The following is a 20,501-nucleotide window of genomic DNA, read 5'->3' on the forward strand; positions in this document are numbered from 1 at the left end:
ATTTGTACAGGCTCATTAAAAGTATGACAGAGTCCCCCAGCACCGCAGCAGAATTTAGCTTTTGCACCTGACTCTTTCGGCAATCCCACCTCATGACACAATGACCTTCATCACCTGTTTGTTGTCTTTTAGCTCTTATCTAGCTGTCACCTCTAACTTCTCTAAGCATGATGTTTTTGGGGGTCCTAATTTCCAACCATTGTTTAACTTAATAAGCCTATTTTCTTTTTCCGTAGGGTTTCTAGCAATGTGCTTGGTTTCATTTTAGCTCCTACCCTAATCCTCTTCAGTGGTAAGAGCAAGAGAAGATGGCTTCTTGTTCTATTACAGGTTTCTTAAGAGAGAAAGACAAGCTTTTCTACTCTCCTAAAGAGCTAGTCTCAGAAACCCACAGGGGCAGGCCTTCCCTGTCCTATATGGTCCGTAGGAGTTGGAATCAAATTGGTGGTGGTGAGCTGAGTGAGGGTTCTTAGAGTAAGTGGAAGTGGATTTCCTTGTATCTGCATCAGCTCTGAATCTACTTATCCTTACTCCAGTCTAGAACCCTAGTAAATAGAATGCTTGCTTATTTTTCATGTCCAAATTCTTCTTAGCCAGAATAGGTGTGGTAATTAAATTAATGAGAATTCTTTGTGTAAAAAACAGTTTTGCCTCTTATTTAAACAGTGTTAATGAAGTACAAATCTACAAAGGAACTCTTCAAGCCAACAAGAAATTTGAATCTCATTTATAATTAACATTATATGATTGTATTTATGAAAAATGGATATATACTTCTGAGGACCCACTGCTATGTATAGATTATATTTAGAGTTTCTAGGCTAAGAAATAAATGTCTGTTTCTCCTGAAATTTAGTAGAGAAATATTAATGGAAGCCTATAATTAAGACTAGGTCAGAATAATAAAGTGACAAGAAAATAGTACTGGCAACATAAGAAGTTCCAGGCGACAAATTATGAGAATAAGATTTAAAGACACTTTACTACTTTCTTTGCATTTTGTAAGGAGTTTTATTGCAGGTATAGAAGGTTAAGCCCCTTCTTAGTATATTAAGAAGCCCTGGTGCTACAGTGGTTAAAACACTTGGCAGCTAACAGCAAGGTCTGAGGTTCAAACCCACCAGCCACTCGGCAGAAGAAAGAAGTGGCAGTCTGCCTCTGTAAGGCTCTGGATGCTTTACCTAACCAGGCAGTTTCTCGCTGTTCTTGAGGGTCATTGTGAATCAGACCGGAAGTAATTGCAGTGGGTTGGGTTTGGTTAATAACTTACAGACTGAACAACTTTCACTCCCTAATATTGCCTTTGTTGTTTGAGTAGGGGATGGGAATATTCACGTCACCTTTTTTGCATCAATACAAAATGCCAACACAAGCATCCTTGACAGTTATTGATTGCTTGATGTATCCCAAAGGCTGAGTATTTCCCTACATTTCCTCATTCGGTGCGTTCTATTGGTAAGGATACTGACCCCTCTCCCTTGGTTTAATTGTACCTTTTTTTTCTTTTCTTTTCGGGGCTCCCCTTTCTACTGCCTTTCTCTGATTTCCTCTTTTTCTAATCCAATACCCTGTCCTCACCCACCTTGGGTCCACATTATTCAATTCCTACCTATATTACTTGTATTTCAATCTCATTTTTTTAAACGAAGGGCTTTTTTCATTTTGTTCTGTCTTTGGTCAAAAGAAAAATATTAAATCAGATTTTGTACTGGCATTGACAGAATTTGTCAAAATGGTTCCAATTGTTTTTAATGCAAACCTGACTCAAACCAGAGAACCTGACTGGGAGAAGACGTGAAGTGATTGCGCAAAGTTGTGTGTGAAGAGTTTGCAACCCGGAAGAACGAAATCAGTACCTAGAAGGGGTGAGTGTCGGTTTGGGGAAGAAAATGTATCAACACAAAACGTGGACTATTTCGAGGCATGCCTCAGTTCACAGCATTAATAATTTGCATATTAAGAAGCCATGAGTCTTCATGTTAATGAATCTCTAACTAGTCTCTGACACAATAGACTGATATGTCCCTGGAGGAGCCATTATGGCCTCTCTAGTCTATGATCTGCATATTAATGACTCTTTTAGGTGCTCATCAACAGGTAGTCTAATAGGCTTGGATTGAGCTCTTTTTCATTTGCTTTTTAAATGTATCCTCTCTTCTTTTTGAAATGCTATTGTGAAGAATTGAAAAAAAGGTGCATTAAGATGATTTGAATGTGTGATGTAAGTTCACAAAAGCAGCAAATTCAAAATAATGCTTTAAACTTACCAAGTCTGTCTAGAAGACTTTCCAAACACAGTTAACTACAGATCCAGTTTGCATTTGAACACAAGCCACCGGACACAATTTCCTGTGTTCTGTGTGCCCTCTGCTAGGCGCTCTGGTGGTGCAGAGGTTAACCATTGGGCTGTGATCTGAAAGGTTACGAATTTGAAACCACCAGCCGCTCCACAGGAGAAAGACTGGACTTTTTACTCAAGTAAAGAATTACCCTCTTGGAAATTCGTGGTGGGAGGCTGAAGGGGTGGGGGAGGGGCCGTTCTTCCCTGTCCTAGCTGCTCTCCATGAGTTGGCGTCAGTCGTCAGTCAACTCGATGGCAGTGAGTTTGGGGGTTTTTGTTTGTTTCCCCTGAAATATCAATTTATGATACGACTAGCACAAGTAGAATACCTAGTCTGAAAATATGTTTGTAAAACTAAATTGCTTAAAAGTAGAAATTAATAGCCAGAGACTTCATCCAGTGGGAGTAACGAAACAGTTACTGAAACAAACGCAAAATAGTGACTGATAATATTTTTTAAAACCCAACAATCTAATTTTACAGGGAGAACAATCGGCATATATTTAATTGCCTAACAGTCAAGACATGTTCCAGATACCTGGTGGTTCCAACAAACAAACACAAAATGTGTGATGTCCTAGAGACACACTGAACAATTACTCTTCTGGTACATTTTTTCTGAGATTCTCCAGATACCTCAAAAGGCACACCCATTGTGGTCAAGTTGATCCGACTCATAGTGAACTTGCAGGACAGAGCGGAACCGCTCCAAAGAGCTTCCAAGGCTGGAATCTCTCTGGAAGCAGACGTGGGAGCAAAGGGCCATGTCTTTCTCCTACGGAGCATCGGGCGACTCAGACAGCCAAACTGTGATTAACCACCAGGAACCCTTCAGTCTTCAGACAGAGGAAGAAATACCGATGCATGGTTGAAGTTCTTTGCCAAGAGCCAGGGATAGGGCCAAGGCATGATATACAACAAACTGCCTCATAAAGCCACTGCCATCTTGGGGAACAAAAGTGGGGGTGCCTGAGTTAGTTAATTGTGCCAGCCTGGCCAATAATCACATGTGGTGCTGGTTGAAAGGTGGAGGGATAAATGGGTGGTGAGCCTCGGCCTTTCTAGTTCTCGGGTCTCTTGTTTTGTGATGGTTGTATCGGGTGCAGCTGCCTTAGCAGTTCCCTGCTTCAGTTTGCAAGATTGACTTCCTACAAGACATCCCCAAGGAGAAGCCGCATGGATCTATCCCGATGCAGCCCTGGGTGCTGGAGCAGCAGTGTGGAGACCCCTGCCAGTGCTGAGATGCTTACACGTTCACGGACTCAGCTTTCCTCCTGCAGTCGGCATCATTGCCTCTGTTTTGTGAGGTGGAGGACTTTGTGGACTGGTGTTGGGTTAATGGGTTAATGTTGGACTTGTGGGCTTGGGCAGCATTGGGTTGGGATGTTTTCGTGATGCACCTTTTCTTTACATAAAACTCTCTTATACATGAGTCGCCGTGGATTTGTTTCTCCAAAGTACCTAGACTAATACAGTGCCTGAGCCCAGTTCAGTGCTGGAATCATAGGTGCTTCCTTCAGTGCTGCAAGATACCCCTTGCCTGAGAGATGCCGCTTCTGCTTGATTTCACAGATAGGAAGTTCCCCTCCCTCTTTTTAATCAAAAATTTTTTTCACTCTCCTAGCATATGCTGCAACTATCAATTTACCTGGTAAAGAACCTCTTGTTAAAACATATTTAAGGTGACCAGATGTTCCGCTTTTGGCGGGACAGTCCCGATTTCTAACAATTTTTCCCACATCCCATGGCGTTTTAAAAAAGTCCCCATTTTTGGAAAGAATGCACGACAAGCTAGTGTATACAGTTTACGGCTGCCCTGTGGTGATTTCACCAGCATATGAGTTTTATCAATGGTGTCCTGCTTTACCAATGTTAAAATCTGGCCACCTTACGTATTTCACAAAAATAATATAACATAAATGTTGTAGATCTTGGGTGTTCAGAGCTCCATATTTCACAGAGCAAATCACTTAGGTAATTGTTACATGTAGATTCCACATAGAAAGCGTGTCCAACCATGGTTCTTTGGCTGCAATTAACTGGCACAGTAGTCATGGCTCTTTGATAATGACTTCTGACACAACCTGAAACCAATCGATATCAAAATAAAGTCTGAAATTCTGTATCCTTTGCCAGGGGGCTGAGGGTGGGGATACACATGGGAGTGGGCTCATAATTTTTGAAAGATGGGGGCAATATGAAGCTAGCTGATCAATTGCCTTTAAAGGGAATTTTAGAGAAAAGGAATGTCATTCTCTGAGGTAGCGAGACTCAGCTGGACTTTCAGAAGTTTCTTGTCACCAGCCTGCTCCACTGTTGACAATTAGTTCCTTGAAGGGCTTGGAGAAAAGAACTGTAGGCCAATAAATCTAAGGGTGACTTTGTGATAGCTCTCTGATGTACATTCTTTCTTTTCCCCAGTATCCATCACTTAGAAACATTTACATGTCTTTCTCCATAGAATATAATTGGCAGGTTGTGGCAGGGGAATCCCCTGGGCCAGGTTTACCTATAAGTCTTCTTCTACTTAAAATTCATGGATTCTGCTTGTAATTACATCTCCTCCCAAAGCAACCTACAATTTTTTTGGTTCCTACTTGGACCTCCAAGAGTCTAGGATTCTACTTAATTATGCACAAGAACCTCATCATGTCCAGGGTCTTTAGAGACTACTCCTCTCCAGAGACTTAAGCATGGCCTTCTCATTCAATCACAAATTCATTCTAAACCATCTTTCCCCCCCCTGACTCCTTGGGGGGTGAGCAGCAGAACTGTAGCCTCTACCACTTTGACATGACAAAACAGGTAGATGTGCCACTCCTGGCAGCAAACACAGAGTTCGCAAGTGGAGACTGGAAAGGAAACTTACCGAAGAATTTTTCAACAGACCTTCATCTCTCTTTCAGTGCTCGCTTCTTTTTCTGCTATTCAAACTCTCTCCATCCAGAAGGTAAAGTATCATTGTTTTCCATACCTTGTCCCCAAACCATACTCAAGATACTATCCTAGAAAGAGAGAGAGAGTAATTCTTAGCAAGGTAGGGATCCAGCTTTGGAGAAAACAGGCAAGTGCCTCAGAAAAACCACCTGGTTCTTAGTTGCTTGGGGGATTTAGCCCATCATTCCAGGTGAGCAGTAAGCCTGTGGTTTGCCAGGGTGTATGATGCATTTTAAAAGTCATAAATTAGTTTTCACTTTATAACAGATCCAATACATTTCTATATCCTAATCAATTAGTAGATATTGCTAATGTTCCAAGAAAAGTTTACTTGGGCTACAGTCAGGTGATATGTAAATAACTAATTTTGCAGTCTGTAATGGAAATAATATAAGAGATCGATTTACAAATTGTGCCAGTAGGATTTCTATAGGTGCTAGATCCGAATCGATGAATTAAAAATATTCTTTGGCTATGTCATATTAGAGAACTAGCAGTTATTTCAGTGGACTCAACTACCATTTACATTTATTTCTCTAATTAAGAAATTTCCAAATGAAATATTTCTAAACTTTATTTATGGCACACTTCTATTCATTATATAAACACAGAGCTAAAACATTGGGAGGCATATTATCTAATATCAAATTCTGGTAAAGAAAATCAGTTCTATTTTGAACAATAAAAAGGTTGGCCAGTAGCGTTTGCCTGCTTGTTTAGCAAAGGTTCTTGGGGCGCAGTGTTGTTTCACCAAGAAAGTCCCTTGATCTGTTCGCAGAACTTGCCAGAGATGCTGGAGAGGGAAGCTGGTGGGAACACATTGTATTTGTCATTCCTCATCTAATCCAGGGCTTTCACTTTGACATTGAAGAATGTGATGCTCACCCAAACCAATGACCCCCACGATCTCAGTTACTAGTATCCAGATTCAGCATCCAAAGGGACTATAAAGTCATTTTAAAAATCCTGATGCATTTTCCTTGAGATAAGCTCTTGCTTCTTCCAGTTCCTATAAATAACACAGAACTATCTTCATTTTGTTTTCATTCTGGCCTGAAAGAACTGAACTGAACTTCATGCATCTTTTTAACCTAAATTCCTTTTATATAATGTCTTCATTTGTCTTTTTTCTCCTCCAGAAACACTCTTCACAATTGAATATTTCTCTCTCTAATGGTCTCACTTTCAAGGAAATATTTTTAATTTTGTTCTTGGTTTCACTGTAATTTTTCACAAATAATGTGCCCACGGACATGCACACAGATAACAGGTGAGGCATAGCACGCATGTGCAAACTGCACAAGGTTGGGGACAGTAGAAAGGATCATGTGGTTGGCAAAGAAACCTACAGTGTGTGCTCTATTTACATAAAAATGCAGTGCTCCTGATCAAGAGAGGGCTGAGTATTTAAACACCAGAGAACTAGGCTCATTGAAATATTATGAGCCAGACCTCTCCTTGAGTACACCCCTTTGCTTCCCTCCGGCCTCAGGTTTGTAAGTGGCTATGAGATGCCAGGATGCTAGTGGAAATAATTTTCAAGTAATATTATGAGAAGAACTGGTACGCGATGTGTACCTGTTTGCAAAGTGAAAACAAATTTCAGTAGTACTGTTAGTATCCACTTATCAACGTCAGTGCTAATATATTTGACTTTTAAAAACATCTAATATCAAGTTTCTGATTTAAAAGCTCTCCATTCACACATTTTGCTTTCATTCTTAAGTTGAGTGAAGTGTATAGCAAGTAGAATGAGGTCATAAGTTTTGAATGAAGAGGGCTGGGCCAAACTTCTTGATTATATTAACAATTACTTTGTAGCTGTTTAACAGAGAGACAGGGAGAATGTCCATGAACTCCAGGTTTGGCTCTTTGGAGATGCTGAGCACCTCAAGCAGCATGTTAAAGAGATGCAAAAAGCAACATCAGGAATCACTTTGGGAATGGTCATTTTTATAACGCCAACTCCACTCCTCTCACAATAGAATGATTCTTTTGCTGCCTAAAACTGAAGCCTGCCCTTCACCCTCATTGGTCGAGTAGCTGCATTACATGAGACATAGGTTTTGTGGGACAGGCTTCTGAGAGGTCTCCCTCATATTTTATGAGTAAGCTACATGGGTTTTAGCACAAGGGCATTATAGGATTTTAGAAAATATCATCTTGTTATGCATAGTAAGACCATTACATTTTGACAGTGTTAAATTAACTGAACTCTCAGAGTGTATCATGCCCAGAAACAGCAGTCATATTAACATGGTACCTAAATCTGGACACGGATGAATTGACTAGGTGAGAAAGGGAGATGTGAACTGGTGTTTTGATGAACGCTGTGTTTGCAGAGAATGCTTTCAAATAAAGGGTCACTTTCACTGAAGATCTAAAGGTTTTATTTGGAGAGTCATTCTTGTCCTGGTTTGTGAATAAAACATAGGAGAAGTATGTAAATGTTCAAATACATGGATCACTCCAACTAAAAGGAGAACATAGAAACTGCGTGGTATGGTAGTATTATCAGTGATACCTTATTAATCCACAGTGTGCTACTAATGGTAGTAATAACATCTATTAAACACAGCCACTTGTTGGACATTCTCAGAAACAGTTTTTCCCTGGGTAAAGAATTGTCAATTGTTTCAGAGAAATGGGTCCCATAGTGATTAATTATCTTTACTGAGGTCCTGTGGCTAAGAGGTGATACAATAATTGATAAATACTAGGGAAATTTAAATTAGCATCCAGGTTATTCTGTTCTTTTATGATATGAATCGATTTCCCACAAAAAGAATACTGGTCTGTTGGCCAGGAAACATTTGCGTTCTAGTTTTGCTGCTAGTCACGAGTCCTGGAGGTGCAGTAGTTCCATATTGGGCTGCTAACTGCAAGGTCAGCAGTTCGAAGCCACCAACCATTTGCTGGAGAAAGGACTTTCTAGTCCCATAAGGAGTTATCGTCTTGCCCTGGGGGTCGCTGTGAGTCAGTGTCTATGAGATGGCAATGAGTTTGTTTTGTTCCTTGTTGCTTTTTACTTCTAGTGAGCTCATGTCATGTCTCTAGGCTTTAGTTCAGAATTATACTTATATTAGGTCCTTTAGAGAGATGAGATTCTATGACCTCTAAGAATTTGGCATAAAAAATAAAATATTTTCTGAAAGCCATCTGGGCCTTAGAGGTAGGGAGTCAATAGAAGGCTAGCATTTTTGCAAATAGGTTATGAATTGATACTATTATTAGTGTCTTGTAAGCTAGTTCTGACCATAGAGGTCCTACATCAAACAGACGGCAACAGGGACTGGTCGTAGTGATTGTAGTGATGAGCTGGATTGGAGTCCAGCTCAGGGAGGGCTTCTCTTACTTTCTCTTACCTTCTACTATACCAAAACTAGAGGCTAGTTTTTCTAATGTAAGAAGGCCTGGACACCCAGCCAGTCACTAGATATAACTCTCTCTGGATCACATAAGACTGGAGATTCCCTAATCTCTTGATGCAACTGCGGTTAGTATATATATAGGTGTGTATAGTAGATAGATAGAGTGACTTCAACAGCAAATCCTTCTCATGCTACATCAAACACTATCATTCAAATTGGATTTTTCTTCTCTTTCCTTATTTCCATCACCAGTGGTCATCATTTTGTGGCTGAAATACTACACAATCCTCATGGCTTGTCGAGCTGTTTCATTTCCTATCCTGTGCAGTATACTAGCCCTAGAGACAGGGTTCCTGACCATGTTTCTCCCCAGTTTAAAGAACTCCTCATCCCAGCTGGTTAAAAAATACCTAAATCATTGCCCTGACATGCCAGGTCCCTTACAACAGGGCTGCCTTCCAGCACGATCTTTTTACATGGTCTAGCCAGGCCAAGCCCTCTGAACATCGCATTGCTCCTGGATGTGCCTCATTTGCGCTTTCTTACCCTTGACCCGCTTCTGTTCCCTCTGCCAAGAATAATAATACTTCCTTCTCTGATCAATTCCCACTTATGCTGAAAACCTCACTCAGAAGTTACTTCCTTTGTGAAAAATTACCCAATTTTCCTGATGAGCACAGTCCTCATAGTGTCCTTTCTTATCCTTAAGAGAATACCTGGCACGCAGTAGTTTCACTGTAATATTTATTGTTTATTATCATAATAGTCTTCGAAGATTTCTATTTCCTCATTACCTTGTAACTTCTTGAGGGAAGAGACTGTCGTTTATTATCTCTTTTTCCCAGTGCTTATTATAATGCATAACACATAGGAGGTTATGTACTATAAAATATCCATTTTAAGAATGGATGACACACCTGATGATTGAAAACTATTTTATTTGATTTAATGTATGCTAGAAATGAACTACTGCTCCACAAAATATGTATCATTGTTTTATATGTTTAAACCATAACCACTAACAAAACTGTTTAATTCTCTGACTCATAATGTAAAGTATTATCCTGAAACTTGGAAGGGTGATACTTCAAGTCTTATGTATGCCTTCACTGAATACAGTCTTTCATGAAATTAAATTTTAATGAAAGAAAACAATGTACTGATAATGATGGTAAGTGGTAGAAACGGGAAAAGAGAGCATCGTGTGTTTATTTAACAGCACTCACAGTGCCACTCTGATGTGTCAGGCACCATGCTAGCCATGGGAATGCAAATGAATAAAAAACTCTGCTGCCCATAAAGCATTCCGGGACCATAATGGGGGTGTATTAGTTTCCTAAGGCTGCTGTAACTAACTGAATGGCTTACGATGACAGAAAATGTCCCGCAGTTCTATACATCTAAAGTCTGACTTCAAGTTATCAGCAGGGTCACCTTTCCTGAAAGATGTAAGGAAGATTCTTCTTTGTCTCCCCCAGCTTCTGGTCACCCTGACACTCCTTGGCTTGTAGCTGCAGTATACCTCCATCTAATTTCTTCTTCCTGAGCTCACTGCTATATGTTTTTTAATTATTTAAGTAAGGTTCAACTTAATCCAAAAAGATAAGAACCGGGGTAAACTGTTTGTACAATTCACTTATTATTATATTGGCAAATTTCATCCATATTGTGGTATGTCACTGTGATTTATTGAATTTGAATGCTATGTAATGTTCCTTTGTGTGATATACCGTAGTTCTGTTTTTTCTCTGTTGGCTTATTTTTTAATCCATTCTTCTGTTCGTGGAGATCTGGATGGGTTCATGGTTTGTACAATTGATGAAAAAACTCCTGTGAATTTCCTACAGATGCCTCCTGTCTGCGTACCAGGCTTTCTCTTGGCTGTCTGCATGCGAGTACGTTCAGTGGACATGGACTACACAAACACTCCATCGAGCCTGTGGCTTCATATACCTTCTCTGTTGATCAATAGACTTTCACATTGTGGTTAATTTAGTGGATATAAAGGGCCATCTTTGTATGATCTTGTTTTATATTTTTCTGTTCTCTAAAGCGACGATCTCGTGTGCTCTGTGGTCACAGCTGTTCTCAGTTCTTCCATGAAACAAGTGCTCCTTTCTTCTGGGCCCACTCTGTCAAGTTATCTGTGCTTTTTGTTGATTTGTGGGAGTTCTCTATATATTCTTGATACTTATTTGTGCTGGTTTTGTGGATTGCAAACATCTTCCAACTTTTAATTTATAGCTTGATGTTATAAAGATGCCATTTTGATTAACAAAATCCTTTAAACTTAAAGAGTTAAATGCTCCACTTTTTTCCTTTTATAATCAAGGAATCTTTTTATTCTTAATCGGTAAACATAATCCTATTTTAAAATCCAAAAGACATTCCCATTTAATTTCCATTAAGACACTAAAGGTCATTAATATTTCAGTTTTTAATACATTTGTGGTTGATTATATGTGAGTGTGTATATACCTATAGTGCCCATTTCATCTTTACTCCAAGGATAGCTGTTCTGATTTACAGAAAATACCCTCTGTTTCTGTCTCCTATGCCACACATACCCTGTACCAAAGTTCCAAAGATGTGCTGTTCTGTTTTGTCTACATTCTCAGTCCTATTTCATTCTGTGTGTCCTGTACCAAGATCACAACTTTCTAAGGATTCCTGAAATCATGTGGGGCAGGTTGTTCCTCTTGGCTGTTCTTCAAAAATATTATTATTCATTTGTTCCTCTCTTTAAGATGATATTTTCAAATTCTATGTAAAACTTTTTTGGTATTTTAATTAGAGTTGAACTGAATCTGTAGATCAACTTGGGACTTTTACCTCATCAATGGTGATAGAGTTGGATATGTCCACTTGTATATTTACGATCATTCAGTACATGAAAGCCAAGAAAGATAACACTTCAGAAACAGTAACTGGAGTAATGGTTCCCTGAGGGTGGGAAGAGGTGGGGAGGGAAGAATAGGGAGCGGATAGCATTGGTGACTGACTAACCCCACTCAATGGGATCGAACAACAAATTGTATGTGAATGCATATATTGGATTGTGTAAGATATGGCAAAAAAATATTATAGGAAAAGAGTATTCTTGGGGAATAGGGTGGAGGAGAAAGGGGATTAAGGGGAGCTGATATCAAGGAGCTCAGGGAGAAAGAAAATGGTTTAAAACTAATTATGGTAGCAATTGTACAACATTGCTTGATGTGATTGAACTATGGAATATTATTATATCTGTAAGTACTCCCAATAAAGTGATTGAAAAAAATTCTTCCTATTTATGAACATGGAATATTTCTTAAATTTCCTGTATGGTATTTTGATCTCCCTTGATATAGTTTTCCTCTTTTACCTGTAGGAGTGTTGTACCTCTTCTATTCATGCCTTTTGTCCATGGATATTTAAAATTATATTTACATTGCATTTGTCTTCAGCTTTTCCTTTTTGTATTTATACCCATTTCTAAAGCTGTTATTTATAAATTTTAAGTATGCATGTAGCTAAATGCTTTTGTGAGACATCAAATAATAATACACAGATGCGTTCTGAATTATTTACTAAAATGAGTTTCAAGCAAGCTCCTATCCTTTTAATCCAATCATTTCTTAGACATTTACGTATTCTAGGAGAATTAAGGTAGATTAAAGAGGCCTGATGATGTCATGGGCTCTGAGTTTGAAACCACCAGCTGTTGCCCAGGAGAAAGAAGAGGCCCCCAGTGTCAAATCCACCTTGTCCTAGGGGGTGGCTGCGTGTCAGAATCCACTTTATGGCCCTATATGTTTGCATCGAGGTTAGGTTTTATAAAAATGATTTATAACATTTTGGTTATGTAAAAGCAAAACAAGTGTACTGTATATTATTTTTCATCTACAAATTATATTTCAGTATTTTATGGGAATAAAGAGAAAGAGGAAGAATAAAGATTGTCTAATGGTTTAGTGTTTAACCTCATAGACATTTTGTGCACAGATAAGAGACGATGTCTCAGCCTACATACGGATTGTTTGCTTAGTTATTGTCATCATTAAATAATAGAGAGAGTTAGAAATGAAGTATCAGGTATAAATAATATGTTTTTTCTAATAAAATTGCATTTCTTTTCACTTATGGGCCCACTGCAGCTGTCAAATTATGAAATGTGACTCCATAATTTATTCATTATTGGATGAAATAAAGTTAGCCAAATTTTACTGATTTTAATTTTTTGTGGTTTGGAGTAAAATGGACTATGCAATACCAACTCCCAGGTTTCTTTGGCTGCACAAAAGTCATTGGGAAAAGCCACTAGAAGAAAAATTCAGCTGAGATTATATAAATTAATGTTAATCCTGGGCAAGCATTTCTGATAGATTTACTGTGTCATAAATGGACGTAATGTAGATTTTTTCACTACTGTTTTCCTATTGTCACCAGCAAATTTACATGCGAAAGACGACAAATACACATACAGATTATATTAGAGAGAGACGATACTTATCTTCTTTAATCAGTATGTAGAATACAATCCCAAAAGGAATGTGACCGGAATAATTTCAAAAGTAGGAAAATATATACTCACGTATAAATGATCTGCAGTCTCAGTTCTAAAATTGGCCCGTGGCAATACACATAGAGTCTTTTAACTGAGGATAAATTTAGCTACCTTTTTAGTTTTCAGTTAACTTTTTTTTTCCTTTTCTGGGGAGAATTAATGTTATTTCAATTCAACATAAAGAATTTTGAGTAAAATGAAATGCAAAAAAATGTATAATTGAAACATTAGAAAGCCATGTCTATAATCACAAATGGACTGTCAGTTCATAAAATTTTACCATCTAACCCAAGAGAAAAGCTGTTCTTCCTTGTGAAGATTAAATTCCGGAATGGTGGGATAATCTATATTTACATACATTTTTACTTCGGTCATATAAGTTTTCATGTGAACACATCGCATTAAAAATACAGCATTGTGCAAACTGCTTTTCAATATTTCTACCATCAGTATTTACTATTGCATCATTCCAAAGGATTAATTTTATTAGAAACATGCAAAGCAATACTGTGAAATAGGAAAGGTTCTATGTTATTTGTTTTGTTGTTGGCTTGAATTCCCCTCTGTTTAAACTATATAAAAGATGCAGCCAAAAAAAGAAATGATAACAGTTTGTTTAAAATTTTACAGTAAAGAAGAATCATCCGTGGCACCAAAAGGGATTAACTTTGAAAACCCAAAGACTCCAGGTAATGCTTCTTTAAATTTTAAGCAGAATCTCTTTTGCTACAACCTACAATTTAAAAAACTCATTGTGTCTAATTATACTAACTTTTCAGAGAGTTGTGTCCCAACAATTGTTTGTTCTTCGGAGGACAAGGAAGACCTGGGAGGCAGTCGTCAGAATGTAAAAGATGTCAACAGAGAGCATGACGAACGTAATGAAACAGAATTGGAGTTGATGGTAAGTGTTCTGGTTGCCACGGCATTAGAGAAGATGAATCCATTTATGCTTCAAAGATGCTGCGATGCCTGCCTTGCCATTGCTTCCCCTAATATAATGTGCAAATGTGCACGCACAGCTTACGTCTGTCCTGCGTCTTCAGCTTGATCAACAAGGTACCTTGATTTCAGGATGTTGTTTCCAGTCTCTGCAGTGGTAAATTAATGACATTCGCTTCTTATCTTTTTACAAGCGGCTCAGCGTAATAGTTTGTACGAATTATAGGAGAGGTAGTACCATCCTGATGTGCATTTCTAATCTTTGTGACAAGTGTACACTTAGCATCAACTCCTCATCTGTAAAACGAGAGGGCTGAACTAGACGATTGTTAAATCTGATCCTACACGTCTATGGTTCTTGCATTAGCATCGTTTTTATTGACCCCCATCCTTCCAAGATTCTCTGAGTGTAGCGGAGTCTTCAATTACTTAGCGAGAAGGAAATAGCCTATGCCCTATTTTTAAAGTAGGAAACAAATCCTGTACTGTACAATTTAGTATTAAATTTGTTAGCATACATTTCACACTTGGTGAACATTCAATCTATTTAGAATTTGGGGGAATGCTTTAGCTGCGATCTTTTTTCTTTTTATCACAAAGGAAGAAATAGCAGCAAATGAGTCACATCTTGTAATTTCTCCTTGACTGCATTTGGTTGGCACCCTGGTCATTGAGATACACGGATTCATAATCATCTAAGATTAAAATGACGTTTGACTTTTCAAGTGTCAGAAAGACAACTGAACTCAGAAACATAGTTCATCTCTTTCCCCAGACCTTCACCTTTTCTCTAGTGACACGGAACCTGCGTCACTGAAGTATGCAGTTTACTTTGCTCCAACTTTAAGAAACTACAAAGTTGTCACCCATTGTGAGAATTCTCACCAGCTGAAAGTTAACATCACCATTTTTTTTCAAACCTCAGAATATAATGAAAGGGCTCTGAAAATCACATGCTTCACCAATACACCTCATTACAATGAGCAGGCTCAAATCTAAAAGTTTGTTTAGAAGTTGCAGAGATTGTACGTCCAATAAATGAACAGGGAGCTGTAATTTAGATGCTAATTTGCTCCATGCTGACGTTAATGCATAAAGCAATGAAGCTCTATAATAGATGGAAATACAACCAAATCTGTGGAACCCACAGGCATTGGCTTACAAGACAGCTGTGCAGTTGACAAGTAACATGAGCCTTATGTGAGAAGAAGGGGAAAACGTAAGATTTGCATATAATTATTGAGATCATGCAAATGTCAGTTATGAGGAGAAAAAAAAAACACACACACAGGCATCTCACTGTTCCATCCTGACAGTTGGCATCTCTGAAGAGCTCAAATACATTTGAGTACCAGTTGGCAGAGGGTCATTAAAACAGAATTTGCAGAGACATTAACTCCCTCACTTTTCTTTGAGTGACGTTTTGCTATTAATAGTTTGCAGAGGCTTTGCAGAAAACATATTAATAAGAGAAACGGTAATGGGGGCACCTACAGCAAGTGTAAATGCAGCAAGGGGCACCCAGGAAGCTGCTCTCTAATTGATTAGCATGGAGCTATCAATGTGCATATCCTAAGTGAGGAGAAAGTGCAATGACAAGCAAGAAGAGTTGAATAATACAATGTGATATTTGGAAGTTGGGAAGGAGAGTGATTAATTTGAGCCCCTTTTCTTATTAATCTCATTCCCAAATCATACTCCACAAGGATCTTCCCCAAACATCTGGCTTCCAGGGTTTGTAGGCAATTTGCAATGATAATGAGTCAAGGAAATCGACTAGATAATTACTAATGTGGCGTTAATAAAACCCAGATATTTTGTATATTTAAAAAGATCAGTTGGTCTTCACTTTTTGTTTTCTGTTTTTTTTCCATCCCTTAAGATAAATGAACACTTAATACAAAGTAGAAGTGCTTCCACCAGAGGTGAAAAGAATACATTTTCAACAGACCCAATCAATTTATCAAATCAAGCTGAGGGATCAGTGAAGAACATCTACAGTGGAATGTGCACTGACTCGTTCCTGAGGGCTTTGTCCCCAAGCGCATCTGCAGAAAGCTCCTTAAAGCGAGATTTTTGCCACGATGAAAAGTCTTCCAGAGGAAACGAGTGTGGTTATAAACTTTCGGAGGAAATTACGTCAGGTATGGAAGAAATCAAGTCATCTTGGGAAGATGCTAGTGGTGGTGAATTAAAGCCATCATGTACTGGCAGCAAGGAAGAATTGGATGATAATGCGAATCCAGCCCATGAGAGGGGCGCAGGATGCGTAGCCTGCCCTTTCTCAGAGCAACGAATGGCAGGCAGCCTTCAGAAAAAACATAAAGGAAGCGATAAGAAAACGGAAACAAAAGCCAGGGAAAGCTTAAGGAGAGATTTATATTCCGATGAATCTGTGTATGCAGAAGAACCCACAGTGAAAGAATCTTCCAAAAAAGATGATGGCCGGAGTGAGGGCGAGGGCGAGGAAAGAGCAGGTTTGTATCTTCATGAAAGAGGAAACAGCTTTCAGTCAATCTTTCATGGCCCCCAAAGGAAGACAGGCTTCCTGGAAGCGAGTATGGGGGTGACGGGAGCTAGTAACCCAGAGCCAACTACTCTGTCAAGCAAAGAGACCACAATTCCCAGCCAGGAGGTGGATACGGTTAGCTCACCAAGGACATATTTAAGCTGGGAAAAAGTCGTGTTTACAGCCCCAGAGCATGACGTCACCACCAGCGTAGGCACCCCTTTGGGAGGCATCCCCGGAAAGGTTTCTTCACCAAGAAATGGAAATTCTTTGAAGAATGATTCTCCTTTCCACGTTGAGGAAGAAAAATCAGATTGCGTTAATCCTGAAGATCAGAATAAGAACATACAGCATAAACACAATTGGAATGTTCTGGAAAGTCAGGGCGATGCAAGAGGGAGTCAGACAAATGTAACAGAGCAGACCAAAGGCCAAGCGCCTGGTGAGGACACGTGGGGAAAACGAGATAACACAAAGTACTTGAAAGGTACCCCTCCGGAAGACTGGTTTACCTGCCAAGACTCAGGGAGCTGTGAACTGTCTTCTCTAACTGATCTCAGTACTTCCGAGAAAGCAGGTACGGCTTATATAATTAAGACCACATCAGAAATTCTTCTAGAAAGCATGTCTGTTAGAGAAAAAGCAATAATTGCTAAGCTACCTCAAGAGACAGCACGAAGTGACAGGCCCATCGAGGAAAAGGAGGCGGCGTTTGATCCACATGAAGGGGGGAATGATGATTCACATTATACCCTTTGTCAACGAGGTACTGTAGGTGTAATCTATGACAATGATTTTGAAAAGAAATCACATTTAGGTGTTTGTAATGTACATGGAGATGAAACGGAGAAGGAAGAAACCACGTCTGAGTACAATCCTGGGAAGACACGCGACAGGGGGAAAAGAGGCATTGGAAATATCACACCCGTAGAAGAATTCTCACAGGTCATTACAGGGCACCGTAAAACAGCTTCGAAACTAGATTTACATTTGAAAATGTTGCCAACAGATGAAAAAATATTTTCAGAAAATAGAGATCATGGGCATGTCCAAGAATTATCAATGAAAACAGATTTCCATTCGACTCCTTCGGCTTTTAACTCAGGCACTAACAGAGCTTCTCAGAATGGTTCTCACATTTCCAATCACCATGTTACAACTTCAATGCCATCTTACGAACAGGCAACTGGCGTAGAGAATCCAATTGCTACCATGACTAGCCAATCTATTTCTACCGAATCAGACTATAATTGCAAACCGACAAGTGAAATCCAGGGTAGTGAAAAGTACGCACAACCTGAGGGAAATTTTAACAAGTTGGGAGTAGTGTCATCCAGTAGTCGGAAAGAAATATGTGTAGACCAGAGAGAAGGCAGTGCAGAAAAATCTCTAGGGCCAGTGATATTAATCAGCGAACCTATGGAAAGCATGGAAGAGGCCAGATGTGGACATGAAGGATCACAAAAGTCTGGACAATCATTAGCCTCTTCAGGTGACAAGGAATGTAACAATATTGCCTCTCTTAGTGTCCCATCCCAAGAAGATCACGCTCAAAGCAGTGAATCTCTGCTTTCAAAATATACCAACTCTAAAATAGCTTATATTCTTTTGTTTCTGGTATTTCTTGTTTCCATCTACCACTTTGACCTAATAACTGGCTTGGCATTCTACCTTTTATCGTTGTACTGGCTTTACTGGAAAGGGGAGAGACAAAAGGAGTCTGTCAAAAAGAAGTAACCCTGGTGATATTACCAGTCTCTCTTAAAATGAAGGCTATTCAGCCCCAAACATTTGGACTGGTGAAAGAGACTATTCATTGTTCAAGGAGCGAGTGCAGTTTCTCTCGAAGGATCATTTAAAAAGGAATGCGTATGAAGTTTGCTCCTTCATATAAGTAATTATTCTATATAGGACCATTATGTTTGGATCATTAAATACCTATATGAATATGAGATCTGAAGCACGTCAAGTTGAAATTAGGTACAGCTGTTGCTCCTTAGCAGGTTATGAAGTTGCAATGCTTCACGTCTCTTCACTACTTAAAGTGCCATTTCTTGCATCCATTTCTTTTGCAGTAAAGCTTCATTTTTTCCCCCGAGAGTATTTTTCCCCTTCCAGTTTTTAAAAATAGATAAAACATGGACAATGCCAGGAGGGCTTTTTTTGTCTTTAGTATTGAACATGGACTGTACATTTACCCCTGGATCATTTATCATCACATTTTGGTAGATCAAATCTTTCACCTTGCATTTCATATGTCTAAGAGCAACACTCCTGAACATTGAAAAGCGTAAACTTAAGCAGAAGAAACACAACATGTTTGCATGGAATAGTGCTTTATACACACATCCTTTGTATTTCCTCTTCACCTAACGCAACAGAGCCTCACGAGGCAAATCTGACCATGACTGAGACAATTGCAAGATTATCCTTTGATTCTGCACCGTTTTGTGGGCTGCCTGTCTTTTAGAAATAGTTCTCCCTTATAAAAGGATACTGCTAACCCCGCTGATCAGTTTCAAAGTCAACTATTTTTAGGAATTGAAGCTTAAAGGCAAAGCCCCACACGCATTGCTTCAGATTTTGCAACCATAAAACATACAGTATTATGTTTTACAGTTACAAAACTTAACCTTCTAAATAAACCCTATCATACATATTTGCAGCAAGATAATAATAAAAGAGGTTTACAAATGAACTATTTGTTTTATTTGGACGCATTTTTGTTTTCAAAACCCAATGTAACCAATTCGTAGTATGGAACAGTAAATCGTCACACAAGGTGCATTTAGAAACAAAGAGTGCCTTTTTGGTGGCATTTGTTATGTGGCTGTCAGCTTGTTAGGAGCTCACACAACTTTAAGTAGGCAAATAGGTAGCGTACGAATCAGGGAAAGAAGTGAAAAACTGCTGTCAGAGAAGTTTGGGCTATTATCCTTGGCTAAGTGTATGAAAAAATGGCACCAAACATTTTAGCCATGTAGAGATAATGCAAGGATTCACACTCAATAGAGTAACAACCCTTGCACTTTGCTCTACGGCAAGGCACTTCTGTACTATGCATTCAAGCAGTGGTTCCCCACCTTCCTAACGCCACGACCCTTTCATACAGCTCCTCATGTTGTGGTGACCCCCCAACCATAAAAGTATTTCTGTTGCTACTTCGTAACTGTCATTTTCTTGCTGTTATGAATCAGGCGACCCCCGTGAAAGGGTGGTTCAACCTCCCAAGGGGGTCGCGCCCCACAGGTTGAGAACTGCTGCGTTAAAGTGAACCTCAGAGAGGAGACAGGCATGTACTGTGATACTTTTGAACAGACTGAAACAACGGAAGCAAATCACATAGAAAAAGTCTTCTTGGAAGATTCCTTTTTCGTGGGAACTTCTTTGATACAGAGCATAACATTGATATTCGTAGAAGTAAAGCAATGTGTGTGTGCCTCAACTCAATGAGCAAAGCCTGCCTATGCATATAATTCTGCATAACTAAGGAATATGCATTTATGGGGAGCCAAAATGAAAACGAAGAGCTTAAGCTACTTTTGCCTGGTAATAAATGAGATTCTTAATTTTCTTCAGGTTAGCAACTGTTTCCAAATCCCCCTTTGCAAGCATTCCTTAAGTCCCATTCAAACTGAGTGCTTGACTTCAATGGCTCAGTAGAACAAATACAAACATCCTGAAGTAGAACTTAAGGCAAATATTTGATTATTTGACAAAGCATATTTTCATTAAATACAAGTGGAATGCTGTAGGCATTTCCTAGAATGTTATCTCTAATATTGCTCTCCTGATAATTTTGTTGGCACATAAATTACAATGGAGCTAAAGGTAGCATTACTTTATTTTTTATGGTCT

General features: G+C 39.0%; 1 protein-coding gene across 2 annotated transcripts in view; it reads left to right on the plus strand.

The window, feature by feature from the left end:
• Positions 1 to 19,341, plus strand: part of PPP1R3A (protein phosphatase 1 regulatory subunit 3A) — a 52,409-nt gene extending 33,068 nt beyond the window's left edge. For both annotated transcript variants that reach the window (XM_004702574.2, XM_045289027.1), the window contains 3 exons: positions 13,823 to 13,881; positions 13,972 to 14,096; positions 16,017 to 19,341. In XM_004702574.2, the coding sequence (XP_004702631.1) occupies positions 13,823 to 13,881; positions 13,972 to 14,096; positions 16,017 to 18,380 (2,548 nt within the window). In that variant the 3' untranslated portion in view covers positions 18,381 to 19,341. The remainder of the gene's footprint in view (positions 1 to 13,822; positions 13,882 to 13,971; positions 14,097 to 16,016) is intronic.
• The last annotated feature ends 1,160 nt before the right edge of the window (positions 19,342 to 20,501 follow it).

This window comes from Echinops telfairi, unplaced genomic scaffold, assembly GCF_000313985.2.
Source record: "Echinops telfairi isolate 266 unplaced genomic scaffold, ASM31398v2 ScPeMD7_23;HRSCAF=83, whole genome shotgun sequence".
Lineage (NCBI taxonomy): Eukaryota > Metazoa > Chordata > Mammalia > Afrosoricida > Tenrecidae > Echinops > Echinops telfairi.